Raw genomic sequence first — 21389 nt, 5'->3', positions numbered from 1 at the left:
ACCCTCCAGGCAAGCTTCAATGCCATACAACTCTCCTTCCGTGGCCTCCAATTGCTCTTAAATACAAGTAAAAGTAAATGCATGCTCTTCAACCGATTGCTGCCTGCACCTGCCCGCCTGTCCAGCATCACTACTCTGGACGGCTCTGACTTAGAATACGTGGACAACTACAAATACCTACGTGTCTGGTTAGACTGTAAACTCTTCTTCCAGACCCACATCAAACATCTCCAATACAAAGTTAAATCTAGAATTGGCTTCCTATTTTGCAAAGCATCCTTCACTCATGCTGCCAAACATACCCTTGTAAAACTGACCATCCTACCAATCCTCGACTTCAGCGATGTCATTTACAAAATAGCCTCCAATACCCTACTCAACAAATTGGATGCAGTCTATCACAGTGCCATCCGTTTTGTCACCAAAGCCCCATATACTACCCACCATTGCAACCTGTACGCTTTCGTTGGCTGGCCCTCGCTTCATACTCGTCGCCAAACCCACTGGCTCCATGTCATCTACAAGACCCTGCTAGGTAAAGTCCCCCTTATCTCAGCTCGCTGGTCACCATAGAATCACCCACCTGTAGCACGTGCTCCAGCAGGTATATCTCTCTGGTCACCCCCAAAACCAATTCTTTCTTTGGCCGCCTCTACTTCCAGGTCTCTGATGCCAATGACTGGAACGAACTACAAAAATATCTGAAACTGGAAACACTTATCTCCCTCACTAGCTTTAAGCACCAGCTGTCAGAGCAGCTCACAGATTACTGCACCTGTACATAGCCCAGCTATAATTTAGCCCAAACAACTACCTCTTTCCCTACTGTATTTATTTAATTTATTTTGCACCCCATTATTTTTACTTTGCACATTCTTCCACTGCAAATCTACCATTCCAGTGTTTTACTTGCTATATTTTATTTACTTTGCCACCATGGCCTTTTTTTTGCCTTTACCTCCCTTATCTCACCTCATTTGCTCACATCGTATATAGACTTGTTTCTACTGTATTATTGACTGTATGTTTGTTTTACTCCATGTGTAACTCTGTGTTGTTGTATGTGTCGAACTGCTTTGCTTTATCTTGGCCAGGTCGCAATTGTAAATGAGAACTTGTTCTCAACTTGCCTACCTGGTTAAATAAAGGTGAAATAAATAAAAAATCAAATAAAGTCCTTGCATCCATAACTCTGTCTATGAACTTAAGTGTGGTTACAATTTTTCCAGCCACATCCCTCATCCTCAGTGGGAGTATGCTTTGTTATCGTTTCAACTGCGGATTGCCGCTTTAAGCAAGTCGACATGGGAGCTTGCTGTCCATATTTGCACATTTTCTGTAGAGGTTTGTCATTCATTGAGTCTGTCTGACATACTGAGAGGAGTATCTAGGCAAGCAATGGTGCATATGGTGTTTTTTCTTGAAATGATATATCAATGATTGAAGCCTTTGTATAATGTGTGTTCATCTGTATGACCGCGTGTGATTCTCTACCTCTTTGAGCTGCTCCTTGCGGAGTTTGTACTCTCGTTTCTGGGACTCTAGGAAGCTGTTAAGCTCTTTCTTCTGCTGGCTCTGAATGTGCTGCTGGAACTTCTTCTCATCATTGGAAAAGGTCTTCGCCTGCAGAGACACAAAAATTAAACACTTGAACATTTCAAACAAGAATATTCAACAGAGACCTAGGGAACAGTAGTAGAATCTAGACAGAGTATGAATTATGAAGTAAGTATGGCGTAAGTGAGCAAACGACCGTACATCTTTCTCCATGGCGGCCTGGTGCTTCTTAATGAGTTTCTCCATCTCCTGGGCAAAGCTGTTCCTCTGGTTCTCCAGCTCTTTGTCCAGACGGAGCCGGTGTTCGTCCATCTCAGCCTTCAGCTTGTTCTCCAGGGCCATCAGGTGCTTCTGGTGCTGCCTCCTCATCCTCTTATAGCCTGACATCTGCTCTCTCAGCTCACTGTCCTGCTCGTGCTCCTTCATCTGACGGGTCACCTGGGGGAAACATAGGGCTTATCATAGAACTCTAGGTTCAGCTTATTCTCTCCTACAGGAGCAGACACTTCAAAAACAGCTGAATTGAGCCTTTATCTCAATATCAAATTATTTCTGGGTAACAATTAAGTACCTTACCGTGATTGTTTTCAATTAAAATACTCAAAAAGAAAAAGAAACAGTTTCTTAGCAAAGATCAATTTCTCAAGCAAGAATTTTGCTAGGACTGTCTGGGAGGGGTCTGAGTGGGGAGAGGAAAAATAAAAACTAGCTGTTATTGGCAGAGAGGTTTGGAACTCTTTCTTATTGGTCTATTAATCAATTTACCACCTGGTGATGTCACCAGGCATGCCAAAACCCCATCCCACCAAAACAGGCAGAAATTTCAGGCAGTCTTTTCAAACAGCTCTTACACTAAAAGGGCATTATAATAATTATTACAATTCTACAGTATTATTCCATCTTCATAGGAAAAATCATGTTTTTGACTGCACTTGGCCTTTAAGGATCCATTTTAAAATCATGTTATCTACAGTATCATTGTATTTCTAGAGCTCTTACCAGGGAGGCTGTGCGTATTGTGGCAAAGTGCTCGCGGTTGCGGTGGTGTTTTGGCCGTGGAGTGTGTGCAGGGGGAGACTGGGGCTCAGTGGGCGGCCGGCTGTTAGGTTCCGACTCTTCGCGATAAGTCGTCTCCTCCTCCTGAAGAAACAAATACAACATAGCACATTAACAGCATAAAAATACTGCTTACAAATAATCTGTGAAAGGCACAAGGAAACACTATGTCTTGTATATCACTGAATCATCTCACTATTATTAACGCAGTGTCCAATTATCCTGCGAGCAATGTTCCCTCTAAGATCCCCTGGGCCTGCAGCGCAGAAGAAATATCAGCCTGCACCGAGAAGCACAAGAGTGAACTTCACTCAACTTTCTGGTGTTCCCCTTTAGTTAACACTATCAACGTTTCCCTCTATTGTGCGAAATGTGATCAAATCAACGCAACATTAGCCACTTTCAACACAACATTCCCAAAACAAACTATGCAAGAGATACTCTACACAGACCGGTGCACCATAACCAATCAGAGCTGCAGTATCCCTATTTGCAAATCATTTGTATTTAACCTTTATTTAACTAGGCAAGTCAGTTAAGAACAAATTCTTATTTACAATGATGGCCTACCCCGGCCAAACCCTCCCCTAACCCGGATGACGCTGGGCCAATTGTGCGCCGCCCTATGGGACTACCAATCACGGCCGGTTGTGATACAGCCCGGGATCGAACCAGGGTCTGTAGTGACGCCTCTAGCACTGAGCCACTCGGGAGTTAAAGGGGCAGTGTTGTATTTTGAGACAGGCTTGAATAAGCTAAGCAGCCAATAGACAGAGGGTAGCATCATTTGTCTGAATCTCTAATAATGGTATGAGAATAATAATGCATTTTATTTTGAAAAGTGGTTTCTTGCATCAAAACAACATTTTCAGTTACCTCCTTGTGTGAAGGACAAGTGGATAAACAGGTTGTCAATCCCTACCTGTTTTTTAAATAAATCTCATGGAATGTAGGCCTACATTGAACACCACACATCAGCTGCTACTGTAGGCTGAATGATGGAACAGCTATTTCCATGTTAAAATGTTATAAGATGCATTTTCTCAACTGTTTTTTTATGGCAGGCCACTCTGATAGGCCTACATTATGATAAACAGCCACAGTAGCCTAATTGGTCACTATCATCACTGTAACTTAATGCGGGTACAGCCTCAGTGTTCACAGTAAACGTGTGCCAGAAGTTGCACAGAATTTTCACAACGTTCAAGTTTGCGCTCAGCAGACCAGAAATGTGTTTAGTACCCCAGATAAATTGAGGGAACATTGCCTGCGGGTCCAGCTCTAAGATCATCTCTACCCACCGGTTTGAGGTGAATGACGGAGCTGTTGGACATGACCGTGTGGTCTCCCTCCATCATGTCCAGTTCACTCTTGTCATCTCCGGCGTCGGTCAAGCTGTTGACAGAGCTGCTCTGGGAGCTGGCGCTGATCGACATACTGGGGATAGACTGGTTACTGCCAACGCTGCTCACTGTGCCTGTCCTGCCACTGTTCTCCGGTTCCTGGGGACAACATCATAACAACAGCAAGACACAGGTGAGTGAAATACTTTCTGAATGACAGTGCATCAACTACAGCAGGTTATGAACAGAAGATAAAAACGAACAACTGAATATTGAGAAAATCTTTAAAGACCCACCTTAATAAAATAATTAACTGTAATATTATAAGGTTAAGAGTGCATTTAGAGAAACTTCTATTGAACAATTTACTTGTTTTAAACACAACTGAAGAGCTAACTATTCAAGCAGGTTTTTAATGTTTGATCGCTTAAAGTGGTTTGATGTATTGTGAATGTTTTTTCCTGTTTTTTCTTCTTTTTGTTGATGAATTTTGTTTGTGTCTTGTTTTCTACCTTATTGAGTGTGGGAAATACACTTTTACAAATTAAATATAATTATTATTAATATTATTATTATCCTACCTAGGCTTTTTTCAAAAGAGTACGATGGTTCTGGTATAAACCATGCTCTCAAACTAAGCTCCACAGGAGAGCAGAGCCAGATTGGGAGACTGACCTCCTCGTCTCCGTCCTGTGCCTCGGCTGCAGGGCCGTTGTGAGCCTCCTGGAAGAGGATCTTCTTCATCTTGCGGTACTGCAGGTTGTCCAACTCCCGCACCGCAACCTTGGTCCTCAGGATCAGGTCCATCAGGACAGAGTCGGGCCGCTCGCGCTGCACAAACGCATGCTAAAAAAGGGGGAGGCAGAGGGACAATCATTTTCTTTTGAGTTGAGGGTGGGTATGATTCATGTTAATTTAAGGTAAACTCAAAATCAAGTGAACAGAGCTCTGTATCTGTCTTGGCATTGGTAGATCATGATAATCATAAATAAGATAGACTACCTATACAATGAATTGGGGAAGTATTTAGACCGCTTTCCCACATTGTGGTTACATTACAGCCTTGTTCTAAAATTGATTAAATATATTTTTTTTCTCATCAATCTACACACAAAGACCCATAATGACAAAGAAAAAACAGGGTAAGATATTTTTGCAAATGTATTAAAAATAAAACATTGCATTTACATAAGAATTCAGACCCTTTATGCAGTGCTTTGGTGAAGCAGCTTTGGAAGCTATTACAGCCTAGAGTCTGCTTGGGTATTACACGACAAGCTTGGCACACCTGTATTTTGGGAGTTTCTCTCATTCTTCACTGCAGAGCCTCTCAAGCTCTGCCAGGTTGGATGGATGGCGTTGATGCACAGCTATTTTCAGGTCTCTCCAGAGATGTTCAATCGGGTTCAAGTCCAGGCTCTGGCTGGACCACTCAAGGACATTCAGAGACGTGTCCCGAAGTCACTCCTGCGTTGTCTTGGCTGCGTGCTTAGGGTCGTTGTCCTGTTGGAAGGTGAACCTTCGCCCCAGTCTGAGGTCCTGAGAGCTCTGGAGCAGGTTTTCACCAAAAATCTCTCTGTACTTTGCTCCGTTCATCTTTCCAAACATCCCCACAGCATGATGCTGCCACCACCATGCTTCACCGTAGGGGTGGTGCCAGGTTTCCTCCAGAAGTAACGCTTGGAATTCAGGCCAAAGTTCAATTTTGGTTTCATCAGAACAGAGAATCTTGTTTCTCATGGTCAGCGGGCTGTCATGTGCCTGAGGAGTGTCATTTTACTGAGGAGTGGTTTCCATCTGGGCACTCTAACATAAAGGCCTGATTGGTGGAGTGATGCAGAGATGGTTGTACTTCTGGAATGTTCTCCTATCTCCAAAGAGGAATTCTGGAGCTCTGTTATTGTGACCATTCAGTTCTTGGGGACAAATCAAGTTGTAGTAACATCAAGGATAAATGATTTAACATTTTTTAAACCTATATTTAACTAGGCAAGTCAGTTAAGAACAATTTCTTATTTACAATGACGGCCTAGGAACAGTGGGTTAACTGCCTTGTTCAGGGGCAGAACGACAGATTCTTACCTTGCCAGCTCGGGGATTCGATCTCGGGGATTCAATCTAGCAACCTTTCGGTTACTGGTCCGATGCTCTAACCACTAGGCTACCTGCCGCCCCAAATGATCAATGGAAATGCACCTGAGTTCAGTTTCTAGACTCAAAGCAAAGGGTCTAAATATTACAGACTACAAAAGGGAAGCACAGCCACGAGCTGCCCAGTGACACGAGCCTACCAGACGAGTTAAATCCCTTCTATGCTCGCTTCGAGGCAAGCAACACCGAGGCATGCATAAGAGCATCAGCTGTTCCAGGCGACTGTGTGATCACGCTCTCCGTAGCTGACGTGAGTAAGACCTTTAATAAACAGGTCAACATACACATGGCTGCGGGGCCAGACGGATTACCAGGACGTGTGCTCCGGGCATGTGCTGACCAACTGGCAGGTGTCTTCACTGACATTTTCAACATGTCCCTGATTAAGTCTGTAATACCAACATGTTTCAAGCAGACCTCCATAGTCCCTGTGCCCAAGAACACAAAGGCAACCTGCCTGAATGACTACAGACCCATAGCACTCAAGTCTGTAGCCATGAAGTGCTTTGAAAGGTTGGTAATGGCTCACATCAACACCATTATCCCAGAAACCCTAGACCCACTCCAATTTGCATACCGTCCAAACAGATCCACAGATGATGCAATCTCTATTGCACTCCACACTGCCCTTTCCCACCTGGACAAAAGGAACACTTACGTGATAATGCTATTCATTGACTACAGCTCAGCGTTCAACACCATAGTACCCTCAAAGCTCATCACTAAGCTAAGGATCCTGGGACTAAACGCCTGCCTCTGCAACTGGATCCTGGACTCCCTGACGGGCTGCCCCCCGGGGGTGAGGGTAGGTAGCAACACATCTGCCACGCCGAACCTCAACGCTGGAGCTCCCCAGGGATGCGTGCTCAGTCCCCTCCTGTACTCCCTGTTCACCCAAGACTGCATGGCCAGGCACGACTCCAACACCATCATTAAGTTTGCAGACGACACAACAGTAGTAGGCCTGATCACCGACAACGACGAGACAGCCTATAGGGAGGAAGTCAGAGACCTGGCCAGGTGGTGCCAGAATAACAACCTCTCCCTCAACGTAACCAAGACTAAGGAGATTATTGTGGACTACAGGAAAAGGAGGACCGAGCACGCGTCCATTCTCATCGACGGGGCTGTAGTAGAGCAGGTTGAGAGCTTCAAGTTCCTTGGTGTCCACATCAACAACAAACTAGAATGGTCCAAACACACCAAGACAGTTGTGAAGAGGGCACGACAAAGCCTATTCCCCCTCAGGAAACTAAAAAGATTTGGCATGGGTCCTAAGATCTTCAAAAGATTCTACAGCTGCAACATCGAGAGCATCCTGACCGGTTGCATCACTGCCTGGTACGGCAACTGCTCGACCTCTGACTGCAAGGCACTACAGAGGGTAATGCGTACGGCCCAGTACATCACTGGGGCTAAGCTGCCTGCCATCCAGGACCTCTACACCAGGCGGTGACAGAGGAAGGCCCTAAAAATTGTCAAAGACCCCAGCCATAGACTGTTCTCTCTACTACCGCATGGCAAGCGGTACCAGAGTGCCAAGTCTAGGACAAAAAGGCTTCAACAGTTTTTACCCCCAAGCCATAAGACTACTGAACAGGTCACCAAATGTTTACCTGGACTATTTGCATTGTGTGCCCCCCCCAACCCCTCTTTTTACACTGCTGCTACTCTCTGTTTATCATATATGCATAGTAACTTTAACTATACATTCATGTACATACCTCAATTGGGCCGACCAACCAGTGCTCCCGCACAGTTCCAAACCGGGCTATCTGCATTGTGTCCCGCCACCCACCACCCCCTCTTTTACGCAACTGCTACTCTCTGTTCATCAAATATGCATAGTCCCTTTAACCATATGTACATACTACCTCAATCAGCCTGACTAACCGGTGTCTGTATGTAGCCTCGCTACTTTTATAGCCTCACTACTGTATAGAGCCTGTCTTTTTACTGTTGTTTTATTTCTTTACCTACCTATTGTTCACCGAATACTTTTTTAGCACGAATGGTTAAAGCCTGTAAGTAAGCATTTCCCTGTAAGGTCTATTCAGCGCACGTGACAAATAAACTTTGATTTGACATGATAAACTTTGATTTCTGTTTTTAATTTTGTATAAGTTAGTAAAAATGGCGAAAAAAAACAGTTTTCACTTCGTCATTATGGGGTATTGTATATAGACTGATGAGGGAAAAAAACTATTGAATCTATTTCAGAATAAGGCTGTAACGTAACAAAATTTGGAAAACGTCATGGGATCTGAATAGTTTCCGAATGCACTGTATAAACAAAAGTATGCGGACACCCCTTCAAATTAGTGGATTTTGACATTTCAGACACTCGTTGCTGACAGGTGTATAAAATCGAGCACACAGCCATGCAATATTCACAGACAAACATTGGCAATAGAATGGCCTCACTGAAGAGCTCAGTGACTTTCAACATGGCACCAACATAGGTTGGTACCATGTTGCTACCTTTCCAACAAGTCAGTTCGTAAAATGTCTGCCCTGCTAGAGCAGCTCCGGTCAACTATAAGTGCAGGTATTGTGAAGTGGAAACGTCTAGAAGCAACAACAACTCAACCGCGAAGTGGTAAGACACACAAGCTCACATAACGGGACTGCCAGGACTAGCGAGTAAAAATGGTCTGTCATCGGTTGCAACACTCAATACCGAGTTCTAAACTGCCGCTGGAAGCAACGTCAGCACGATAACTGTTCATTGGTAGCTTCATGAAATGTGTTTCCATGGCCAAACAGCTGCACACAAGCCCAGCATCCCCATATGCAATGTCAAGCGTCGGCTGAAGTGGCGTAAAGCTCACCGCCATTGGACTCTGGAGCAGTGGAAACGCTTTCTTTGTCAGTCCGACTGACAAATCTGGGTTTGGCAGATGCCAGGAGAACGCTACCAGCCCCAATGCATCGTGCCAACTGTAAAGTCTGGTGGAGGAGGAATAATTGTTTGGGCTAGGTTCCTTAGTTCCAACGAAGGGAAATCTTAACGCTACAGCATACAATGACATTCTAGACCATTCTGTGCTTCCAACTTTGTGGAAACAGTTTGGGTAAGGCCGTTACCTGTTTCTGCATGACAATGCCCCTGTGCACAATGCGAGGTCCATACAGAAATGGTTTGTCGAGATTGGTGTGGAAGTACTTGACAGGCCTGCACAGAGCCCTAACTTCAACCCCATCAAACACCTTTGGGATGAATTGGAATACCGACTGCAAGCCAGGCCTAATCGCCCAACATCAGTGGCCAACCTCACTAATGCTCTTGTGGCTGAATAGAAGCAAGTCCCTGCAGCAATGTTACAACATCTAGTTGAAAGCCTTCTCAGAAGAGTGCAGGCTGTTAAAGCAGCAAAGGGGGGACCAACTCCATATTAATGCCCATGATTTTTAGAATGACGAGCAGGTGTCCAGATACTTTTGTTCATGTAGTGTATATCGGAGGTCTTACATTTAAAAGTTCCTCAGAGTTGGGCCTGTCTTGGGGGAATTTCTGAAGGCAAGAATCTACAAAGTTTCGGAAGTAATCCGTCCTGAAGTGAGAGATGGGGGAAAAGAGGGAAGAGTTAGTTTCGTTCTCACCATGACACACTTTAAAAGCGGACAAATTCCTTCTCCTAAAATAATCAACTCTGATGAAGCTACATGACGTACCATTCACTTGACTGCAGTGTGGGGCTTTCATTCTGCGCTATGTGATACAAGGCACTCATCGCATTCATATTGAACAGTGGAGGTTTTCTCTCAGCTAGAAAAAAAGATCAGAGAAAACAATAGGTTACCAGGATCCACTAACAGCCAAACATAACAAGGAGGACAGTGGGGAGGAGAAGAACTAGGAAGACAGACAAAACCTAGCACATGTATTATTTCAACCAGTATGAAAAAATGAAAAATAGGTATACTTTCTTTACTGGCCAGATATTGGTTTGAGATATGGAATGAACAGAGGAGAACATTAAAACAACAGAAGAGCTAGAGTTGAACCAGAGCAGAGTACATGGACTAAAGAGTTTACCTAATTCAATGCAAGTTATCCCCAAAGACCAGATGTCAATCTTCCCATCATATTGACCCTCGTCCATAGCCAGGATTACCTCTGGGGCCATCCTGAGGAAACATACCCATTTTAATGACCGTTACACCGCTTTTGATTTGATGGAACATTTTGAATGAGACAATAGAGAGTGCCCCATTTCAAAATTCTTCCCCATGTTTCAAACACCATCCATTTTTCTTGTACATTGGAATTCTGCCACTCACCAATATGGCGTCCCCACAAAAGAGTTGGCTGGAGAGACAATGGAGGCAGAACCAAAATCTGCAAGTTTCACCTGGCCAGGCTCTGTCAGCAAGACGTTCCCTGCCTTAATATCTCTGTCAGACAGACAAACAGAGGAGAGTGATTATGGCATTAGAGCTTTGTTCCACTGGCACAGGCAAACTCCCCCCTAAGGGCACAAAGAAGTCAGTCTAGCACATCCACATATACAGCTACTAGCACTACTCACCGGTGAATCATGTTGTGGGAATGAAGGTAAGCCAACCCCTGTAGAGCACCGTGGGTAATCGCTGCTATTTCCATTTCTTGTAGAGGTTTCTTGTGAACTACAGAATATGCAGAGATAGATGGGATGAGAGTGCTGCAAATCATGGCAAAAACCACAAAGAAGAACTCATCTTATAAATCATCACTGTGTCATAAAAACTCCCATCTTACCTTCCAGGACATCAGAGGCAGAGCCTAGACAGTATTCCATCACCAGCTACAGAGACAGAAAGAGAGTGTTATACAGGGTTAACTAATGTACCCGTTTCAGAGTATTCACCATAGCATTTTGACCTATTGTTTATATTTTCCATTCAGATAACACTCTTACCCAGGCAGTGTGCTCTCGCAGATAGCATCCCTTATACTCTATGCTGTTTGGGTGCTGTATTCTCTGCAGAAACTTCACCTCCTTGATTATGTCTTGCCATTTCTGTAAGGTAAAACAGTGGAACGACTACATCATGCTTGCGTAACAAGCTCTAAAAGGGCCAATCTGCAGTTGAAGCAATTCGCATTCACCCATCCTCTTGTTTGGGTAAAAAGCTGAGGGATGCGCCTGGAGAAATGTACTGACCATCCAAGATATCACATTTATAGTTTTAAGAATGTTTTGACGCTATACAGTTTGTTTACAATTACGATGCATACAAATACTGGAGTAAAACAAGGTTATATTTGGAGTTCTGATGGGGTACGACAGTTAAACTAAGCTCATTAAGTATTTATAAAAGTTATATTCTTCAAGAATCAATAGGTATATCATTCTTTATAAGTCAAAAAAATGGATCTAACAACTGCAGATTGCCCCTTTAAACAATAAGGACAGAGATGCAGGCTGGAACTATGTGTTCTACATGGAACTTTAGTTACTTCCCTTTGAGTTCCACTCTACTTCTTTGGGTTAATGAATTACCCAATCCAGTCATTTTGCCAGATTCAAATCCGATTATCAACTGTTTTTAGACTGCGCTTCAGGGAACAGGCCACTGATTTGCAATTCCACTACTTTAAGCAAATAAGCTAGATGTTTTAACTGCTGAGAAACACAACAAATCCCCTTGAAGACCAAAATGTAGAGAAACTATAGGCCTAAAGCTCCAAACTCAATGAGGAAAGGATCTTGAAGGAATAGGCCTTGTTAGATTAGATGCTATTGAGCCTTTTCACTGTAAACCAATATTGAGACAACAAACAAAACATCTGTAACAGCCCTGCACTGTCTCAACTCATTGAAATTGGGTAACCTTTAAAACGAGGTAACCGTTTCCTGGAGAACATGTTGTATCATCACACCACTGATTAAATCAAATGTCATGGGATTAATAGATCATATTGTTTGTACTCCATGCCTACATTGTCACACAATTATCTGATTTACATATTTATGAGCTAACTGTGTATTTTTAGAAAAAATAATGCTATTTGCAAGTAAGTGAGAGATGCTAACTTACAAAACTAGAATTATGAAAGGTGCTGTAACAAAGTAAGCTTAACGTGGTAACTGATAACAAGTGTGACAATTTTGGCTGAATCTGTTGTGTTATAACTAGTGTTGTGACGATACCATGTGGAGAAAAAAAAATCTGTGGCCTAGCATCCTGTTTCCCCCTGTACCCCAGCCCCTTGTTCACGGTTTCACTGAAATGCACACTTCTACTCAATACAACACATATTGAATTTAATGTCAACACGTTCAGTGTATAATAGAATACTGCATAGACTGTTTGATTTGCTCATATTTGCAAAGGCCTACCTGTGATTTATCTGGAGGAAGGAATACAAATGCATAATGATCTGCATGTAACTGTGTCAGTAAGGGGAAAACACTGCATAATGATCTGCATGTCACTGTGTCAGTAAGGGGAAAACACTGCATAATGATCTGCATGTCACTGTGTCAGTAAGGGGAAAACACTGCATAATGATCTGCATGTCACTGTGTCAGTAAGGGGAAAACACTGCATAATGATCTGCTTGTTATTGTGTCAGTAAGGGGAAAACACTGCATCTGTTAACACAGACTTCGGTTAACACAAACACACACACTCTCTCCCTTCCTCACAGTCTCCTTCGCTCTCATAAACACACACACACACTCTCTCTCCCCCTTCCTCACAAACACACACACACACTCTCTCTCCCTTACTCTTGTAATTGTTTTATTGTATTATCTAACCTTTATTTTAACTAGGCAAGTCAGTTAAGAACAAATTCTTATTTACAATGACGGCCTACACGGCAAAACCCGGACGACGCTGGGCCAATTGAGCGGGACTCCAAATCACGTCCGGTTGTGATACAGCCTGGATTCGAACCAGGGTGTCTGTAGTGATGCCTCTAGCACTGAGATACAGTGCCATAGACCACTGCGCCACTTGGAGCCCAAACAAAACACACACCACTCTCTCCCTCTCCCAAACACACTGCTCCCAACTTTTAAAGCACTAGGCACCAAACAGAATTTAAGGAGCACCAGAAAGAAATAGATTGTTGATATAGTTTATTCTTACACTAGGCCTATATGAATCCTACCTTTGAAGCACACCTCATGAGTAGCAGACCCTTTCTTCATGTGCCAATCAAATTTGCTTAAACCTAGTCAAGTTACCAGGTTGTTAGCTAGCTAGGTAACATGACTGAACAACGTTGTTCGTTATCAAACCAATAATTAGAAACCCAGGATTAGTAAACAGCCCGCGACATGGTTTATTTAATAATTTAAAATGAGCGTGAATCCTGAAAGAAAGAAAAACTGGAAATATGGGTGATATTTTTTAACTGTTTAGGCTAGAAACAAGCCGTATTCGTTGCTGTAAAGCTGCAACCATGCCTGGGGCGAAGCGCTGCTCCATTCCCCTCTCTGACACTCAGAGGCTGCATGACAGTGAACTTGCAAAGACTACTCAGACTGGTCTGTGTGCTCTTGGTCAAAACATGCGATGAAATTATGTAATGTGCCAAAATTGCTCGCTTAGCACACTGCTCCAATGTAACAAACGTACAAATCTAACAACAGGAGACTCATCAGGGTCTGGGTCTGCATCCCCGCTCGCCATCATGGCTAAATTCTATTTGAAAATCCTGACGGAGGAATAGATGTACATGGAGGGCGGACTGAGAGAAGCAGGTGACAGGGCTGGTAGGGGATGTGACTGGCTGATTACAGCTGCCACATGTGATATGCGCTTGAAAGTGAAGTGGATATCATTGGACTAGTAGTATCTCATGAAACAGCACTACGGTATTCTAAATTGAGGTATCATAACGTTTTGGTGCAGTGATATTACCGGTATACCGTACAACACTGGTTATAACTGTTTGATGGAACACCAACGGCATTTGATGCACAGTCAGTCTCTTACCTCGTTGGATTGTTTTCCACTGTACGACATCTTCTTGATGGCCACCACCTCAGTGGTCCGCACATCTCGTGCCTGAAGAAAAATACAGTCAACACCCTGCCCTATATCTTAAACCGTTCTGAATGTAAGTCCAGCTCTGTTACTGAGCACAGAGTGGCGGGTCCAAGTACTCACAAAGTAGACTGCACCGAAGCTGCCATGTCCGATCTCTCGCAGGTCTGAGAACAGTTTCTCAGGGTCCTCCTTGAAGAAGAGCTCAGCAACATCGGGGTCTTTCAGGCTCCCCGCCCGACTAGTGTTGGGCATGCTGAGGGGGGGACGTGCCAGTGCCGCCACCGCCGCGGCCAGGGATTATCTGGATATGCGACAGCGACGTGACAGCCCCCACCGACGGTTCATCTGCAGGACAGTGGCCTCATACGTGTACACACCTGGGGGGGATGGAGAGGACAGAGAGCGAGAACTAGCACATCAATATCATACTCCCCCATTTCAGTTATTTAGCAGATTTTTCATTATTTTTCCCTGTGGGAATCAAACCCACAACCCTGGCATTGCAACATGCTCTACCAACTGGGACCCAAAATCAATCACGTTATGATATTGAGAGGGGGTGAATGGTAAAATTGATTCTCCGGGACATAGAAGAATAACAGCCTAAACAGAGAGAGTGAATAGGACTTTTAATACTGATTAACTAATGCTGAAAAGCCTACATAGGGGACGGGGCAGCCCTAAGCTCAGAATAAGCCTCCTTTCAAACCTTTTCCTGCACAGTCAGTATCGGGCCATGTAACCATGATAACTAAAGAGGCACTATTCTGGAAAAAAAACACTGTCTCTAGCTAGGCTTCCATCCAATTGGCGACAGATTTTCATGCGAATATTCTAAAATCTGCATAAAGAAAATATGCATTTTCCCACCAGTGGTGTCTCCATCCAACGGACTTATTGAGGATAAAAATCAGTGCGTGATGATAATGCACACAAAATGTACTTTTTGCTTATGTTTTCGTCTACCGAATAAAAATCTAAAGTTGAATGTGTTTCCATCGCATTTTCAACTCTACCAATAGTTTTGTTACTCTGGTCTTGTCACTTGTGTTTAAACCAACAGCTCGCAGATACAGCACGGTAGGCTAGTCTACATGAGATTATTGGGGATACAAGCAAGAATATTTATTAGTCAAACTGCAGTCATGCATCGATCCTCATGTCACCAGAATCAGACCCTCGATACTTATTGGAAAGGAGCATCAAGATCATTGTGCACTTTCACGACCCTGTGAAGTTCATACATTTTTTCATCTGTAGCCTAATAAAAACTACGACTCGACATCATATCATCGCTCAACTCCAAGATTACTTCGATATGATGGTTAATATTGCCCTTAAAAAGGTGTTTCCACCATCATCTCTCATATAATATATTTCACTGACACAAAAAGATCCCACCATGTCAAACAAACAAATTATGTCTGCATTTATAAAATTGTACCGAAACTTCCTGTTCCCATCACAGCTGTCGTAAAAATAATATATAATTATATATATGGTATGACTTTACTCGCATAAAAACTGTATATGGAAACATGGTTCATATCATTATTATTTTTGCATGAGGGAGAGGAAGTGCAAAGGAGACTAGAGGTCGACCGATTAATCGGAATGGCCGATTTCATGTTTTCATAACAATTGGAAATCTGTATTTTTGGACACCAATTTGGCCTATTTTTTTTTACACCCTTATTTAATCTTTATTTAACTAGGCAAGTCAGTTAAGAACACATTCTTATTTTCAATGGTGGCTTAACTGCCTTGTTCAGGGGCAGAACGACAGATTTTTACCTTGTCAGCTCGGGGGATTCAATCTTGCAACCTTACAGTTAACTAGTCCAACGAGGAGACTGCCTGTTACGCGAATGCAGTAAGCCAAGGTAAGTTACTAGCTAGCATTAAACTTATCTTACAAAAACAATCAATCAATCCATCCATCATAATCACTACACATGGTTGATGATATTACTAGTTTATCTAGCGTGTCCTGCGTTGCATATAGTTGCTCCAATGTGTACCTAACCATAAACATCAATGCCTTTCTTAAAATCAATACACAGAAGAAAATATTTTTTTACCTGCATATTTAGCTAAAAGAAATCCAGGTTAGCAGGCAATATTAACCAGGTTAAATTGTGTCACTTCTCTTGCGTTCATTGCACGCAGAGTCAGTGTATATGCAACAGTTTGGACCGCCTAATTTGCCAGAATTTTACGTAATTATGACATAACATTGAAGGTTGTGCAATGTAACAGGAATATTTAGATTTATGGATGCCACCGGTTAGATAAAATACGGAATGCTTCCGTATTTCACTGAAAGAATAAACGTCTTGTTTTTGAGATGATAGTTTCCGGATTTGACCATATTAATGACCTAAGGCTCGTATTTCTGTGTGTTATTATGTTATAACTAAGTCTATGATTTGATAGAGCAGTCTGTCTGAGCGATGGTAGGCACCAGCAGGCTCATAAGCATTCATTCAAACAGCACTTTCGTGCGTTTTCCAGCAGCTGTTTATGACTTCAAGCCTATCAACTCACAAGATTAGGCTCGTGTAACCGATGTGAAATGGCTAGCTAGTTAGAGGGGTGCACGCTAATAGCGTTTCGAACGTCACTCGCTCTGAGACTTGAAGTAGTTGTTCCCCTTGCTCTGCAAGGGCCGCAGCTTTTGTGGAGTGATGGGTAACGCTGCTTCGAGGGTGGCTGTTGTCGTTGTGTTCCTGGTTCGAGCCCAGGTAAGAGCGAGGAGAGGGACGGAAGCTATAATGTTACACTGGTAATACTAAAGTGCCTATAAGAACATCCAATAGTCAAAGGTTAATGAAATACAAATGGTATAGAGAGAAACAGTCCTATAATTCCTATAATAACTACAACCTAAAACTTCTTACCTGGGAATATTGAAGACTCATGTTAAAAGGAACCACCAGCTTTCATATGTTCTCATGTTCTGAGCAAGGAACTTAAACGTTAGCTTTCTTACATGGCACATATTACACTTTTACTTTCTTTTCCAACACTTTGTTTTTGCATTATTTAAACCAAATTGAACATGTTTCATTATTTATTTGAGGCTAAATTGATTTTATTGATGTATTATATTAAGTTAAAATAAGTGTTCATTCAGTATTGTTGTAATTATCATTATTACAAATATATTTTTAAAAATTGGCCGATTAATCAGTATCGGCTTTTTTTGGTCCTCCAATAATCGGTATCGGCATTGAAAAATCATAATAGGTCGACCTCTAAAGGAGACACCCTCGAGTGGCAGAGTTGTGTGCAGTCTTCGGTCTCAAAGGTTTCCTCAGGTGTAAAAATTCAGTTGTGTCATCAATGGTTTGAGAGAAGAAAAAAAACACCAGTGCTGTGCTTTCAACTTTTTTGGCTCAGTCCAGTATTCTCTCCCTCGGATATGACACACGCCATGGGCTGCTTTAGGCAGACGATGAGAAAGAAACTAGTGTTCCTGCCATGTCCAGCCCATTACTGTAGGATCATGGCCCTCTGAGCATCCCTGGCTGCCACAGGAGAGCCTAATAATAGGAGCGAGGGATGGGCACACTGGCCAGTGACGTCAGGCTGAGCTCTGGAGAGTGGCCAGTTATAGCTCTCGGTCCATTCCGGCAAACGAAGTAGGAAGAGACCACAGTCTCCTGTTTCCATAGAAACAGCAACTACTGTAAGAAAGCCAGTGGGCTGTGTCCTGGCTGATAGACAGAGGTATGCAGACAGACAGATGTAAGGGGGAAACAAAGAAAATAGCCCTGCAGCTGATAACCTCACACAAAGAAAACCCAACATTACAACACAGTAGGTGACTAAGGAATGGATGATATGAGCTATGCACCATACCATCCATAACATAAAACTGGCTAGTTGTTAGACCTGTATGGTCAAGACAGACATTTCCTCAGTCAATTGATTCAAATATATATTTAGGGGGTATTTTCCATCCTCAAAAAAGAAAAGAAAAAAAAGAAACTGTTTTTACTAGGCCAATTCCAATATTGCCAGAGGAAGACCAACAAGTGTGGTAGTAACATGTTGCTCCTATGGTTCATAGCTGCCTGTGTAACATAGCCACTCCTCGACAACACCAGAAAATTGACTAGGCTACAGTGCCAATTTGTTTTTGTAATTCAAAAACATTTCTGGCAGTAACACAATATGTCACTGTCTGTATGTCTCAATAAACATGTAACTTATCTCTGGCTCTTAAACATGATGTAATTGTTGATAGCTAACTAGTTATCTGAGGAAGGTTGACTGTGCCCAGCCAGCTCAGATGATCAGCTGCACACAGACACACTGAGCAACACTCTCCCTCTGACGCCAGAGTCACAAGACTGTTCCTTTCCTTCTCGGCCTGGTAGGAACAGCACAGCCGGACTCCAGTCCCTCAGGCACAGCAGGCAGACATCCTTTGTCCCACTGGACGACTCACTCACTACCCTGCTGTACAGATGCAGCCACAGCCCTGAAATAAAGTCTCATTAACGGCATGGGACTGTGGCTTAATTGCCATTGTTGTTTACTACATTGTTGTTCATGAATGAGCCTTGTTGTTGTAGCCTATCTCTCTTGATGATGACGTTTTGAACGGCAGGGTGCATGTGAGAGCAGTGACAGCGATGGTAACTGATACATTTAATGAAACACTTTGATGTGCCACACAGACAGACAGACACAGAGAGAGAGAGACAGAGGGAGAAAGAGAGGGACTGCAAGAATACAACCGGACAGGACAACAAAGCTGGAGGGATGGAATTCCCTCTGCATGCTGTCACTGCACTGCATTTCTCAGCATTTCCTGTTCGCTCAGCTATAGGCCCTGCTGGGAATTGTTTCAGGCAGTAAGACTATTCTATCGTAGCTTATACAGCCCTAGCAATGGTGTTGCTTTGGAGCTCTTAGAGGGGAAAACTATTGTATTATCTGTGGAGGTGTAATGTGGTCTGTGATAGGCTAATCAATGTATCATGTATTCACAATGCAAGGCTGTGGATACAAACATGGCCATCCTTATTGTCTATCCCTGGGACCTATTTGTGTCTCTCTCTGGAGTATCCAGTACACTGTTTTTGAAGTGAATTGAAATGCAATTCATGAATTGATAAATCCTCATAGTAGAAAACAATTAGCAATATTCAATTAACTTCCTGATTTGAAAACTGAATTGACCCAACCCCTTTGTTTTCATGATTATGTAAGAGCCCCATAAACAAATGAAATGAGTATGAACACATAGCCAACTCATTTCAGTTCACACGGTGAAGTGGCACCCACTTAATTGACCAACCCCCCACACACAAACTGAACCAGGGAAATAACAATTATTAATCAATATGCAAGGAGGACATCATATTTAATGTGCCTTCCAGCATTCATGGAGCCTTTTAGGCCAACGTTAACGGATTGGGGCATATGAATGTCACAGCTAACAAATCCAATCATAGAGGGGTCTAAACTAGGGTAATAGCAGCTAGATGGGAATGCAAGCTGTTGCCAAGTGCCGTTTCATTCTTAAAAATAATAATAGCCAGGCTTGTGCACTTGTAGGTTTATTCAAATGCATTTAGTAGTGTTCTGTTCTTATTAATGATGTGTACCTATTGCACAAGGACTGGAACACCCAGCATTTGTAAACCAATTTTGTGTGGATCAAAGAAACAGATTACATAACAAAACACACTATTGTTTACCTTCTGATCTTTGCAATAGATGCAACATACACCTAATATGTACCCTAGTTAATGTGACAGTACAGTAGCAAGATTGTAAATTGACGAATGACGTTCAAGGCAAACTCATCATTGAGAAACGTCCCTAGACTCCCATTTGCTTGCTCACTGGCAAGCTGCCCAGCAAATGCTAGTAGTGGCATAGCTAACACATACCTAGCTAGCTATAGCCAGGACATTACTCGAAGTTCTGTCAGAACTCCCCAAAACATATAACATTACTACGAGACAATGCTGCCAACTTTAGTAGCAAGCTATGTAATTGCTTTATTAATGTCAACAAACTGGAAAGTTACCGGTAGCTAGTTACCTAGCTAGTTCGGTCGATGCAGCCAAGAAAACGTGAAGCAGCTAACTAGTACTACTGTTAGCTAACGATGTTACTAGTAACGTTAGCTAGCCGTAGAAGCCAACTTAGTTTCTTACGTGGTGTGCAAGCAATACATGGTGATATGACAAGTGTTGTAGGTATACGTGTATTTTAGGGCTACGTTGCAAGTACTGTTTACCACCGTATCATTCACATTTTAACCCGTTAAAAATGTGAGGCTAGCTATCATTAGCTGCTGCTAGCCAGTTTAAACTCACCCTTCCGACGGGCCTGGCTGGTTTGAGCCGAGCAGAGAATGTCGTGTGGTTCAACCAATTGTGGACAGGAAGAGTACTGGACGTGTGTTTTTTCCTCTATTATATTTTCCTTACACTGATTTCTGATGTTTTTCAAAGTTGTCAACCGATTTGTTGATTTAGATTGGCTGTGTAGAGTTGGCAAAAAATCTCCACCCTTGCCTTGGACTAACGGGGGCCCAGATTGTCGAATCCCGTACTACAGGCAGATCCCAAAGATGGCGGCCGTGCTTTCCACCGCCTCCCTCCGTGACAAATACGGTGGGGAAAAATGTGAGGGAAGCTCAAGGAGCACCACGAAAACAACTACACTGAAAGCGACCGCACCCTTGATATCGTCGGAAAATTGGAGAGGCCTTTTCTTTGAATGAGAGTAGGAATATGTTCAATATTTTACAGTGTTTATGCTGGGATTCTCTCCCGTCCTCTTTCAAATCAGTCTGTTTCTGGAACGCCAGTTCCGCCCTATCGCTGTAAACTCCCTCTGACCCATTCATAATTATACAGTCATTGCTCTGACCCAATACTTTGGCCTAAACGCATGGGACAGCTACCAAAACCCCTATGAGCGGTGACAATGCAGTTACTGGTCTGCAGACTAAATAGTTTCTCTAATTACTATGGACAAAATAAAATGGCATGCCCATATAGCATAACAAGTTATTGAAGCTATGTACATTGTTTTTACAACTTTTCCCCAGCATTGCTTAGCATGATGTAGCTCTTTTAAATTTTTATTTTATTTCATCTTTATTTAACAAATTCTTATTTACAATGACGGCCTACCAAAAGGCAAAAGACTTCCTGCGGGGACGGGGGCTGGGATTAAAAATAAAAATGACAAGAGAGACTGCCTTTTGGTAGGCCGTCATTGTAAATAAGAATTTGTTCTTAAATGACTTGCCTAGTTAAA

At 42.8% G+C, this 21389-nt stretch overlaps 1 protein-coding gene across 1 annotated transcript in view; it reads right to left on the bottom strand.

The window, feature by feature from the left end:
• The window catches only part of LOC112265537 (serine/threonine-protein kinase TAO1), a 29842-nt gene extending 8821 nt beyond the window's left edge, over nt 1-21021 (bottom strand). Inside the window, exons 1-15 of the mRNA XM_024442911.2 lie at nt 20438-21021; nt 14217-14473; nt 14043-14114; nt 11009-11110; nt 10849-10894; nt 10640-10736; nt 10392-10505; nt 10147-10238; nt 9783-9876; nt 9580-9661; nt 4632-4802; nt 3915-4115; nt 2557-2697; nt 1759-1995; nt 1495-1623 (exon numbers count right to left, since the gene is read on the bottom strand). Of these exons, the coding sequence (XP_024298679.1) occupies nt 1495-1623; nt 1759-1995; nt 2557-2697; nt 3915-4115; nt 4632-4802; nt 9580-9661; nt 9783-9876; nt 10147-10238; nt 10392-10505; nt 10640-10736; nt 10849-10894; nt 11009-11110; nt 14043-14114; nt 14217-14348 (1710 nt within the window). The 5' untranslated portion in view covers nt 14349-14473; nt 20438-21021. The remainder of the gene's footprint in view (nt 1-1494; nt 1624-1758; nt 1996-2556; nt 2698-3914; nt 4116-4631; nt 4803-9579; nt 9662-9782; nt 9877-10146; nt 10239-10391; nt 10506-10639; nt 10737-10848; nt 10895-11008; nt 11111-14042; nt 14115-14216; nt 14474-20437) is intronic.
• Between the last annotated feature and the right edge of the window lie 368 nt (nt 21022-21389).

The sequence above is a fragment of the Oncorhynchus tshawytscha genome, linkage group LG13 (genome assembly GCF_018296145.1).
Source record: "Oncorhynchus tshawytscha isolate Ot180627B linkage group LG13, Otsh_v2.0, whole genome shotgun sequence".
NCBI classification, from domain to species: domain Eukaryota; kingdom Metazoa; phylum Chordata; class Actinopteri; order Salmoniformes; family Salmonidae; genus Oncorhynchus; species Oncorhynchus tshawytscha.
The sequence above is the reverse complement of the archived record's forward strand: the minus strand, read 5'-3'. Positions and strand labels throughout refer to the sequence as shown.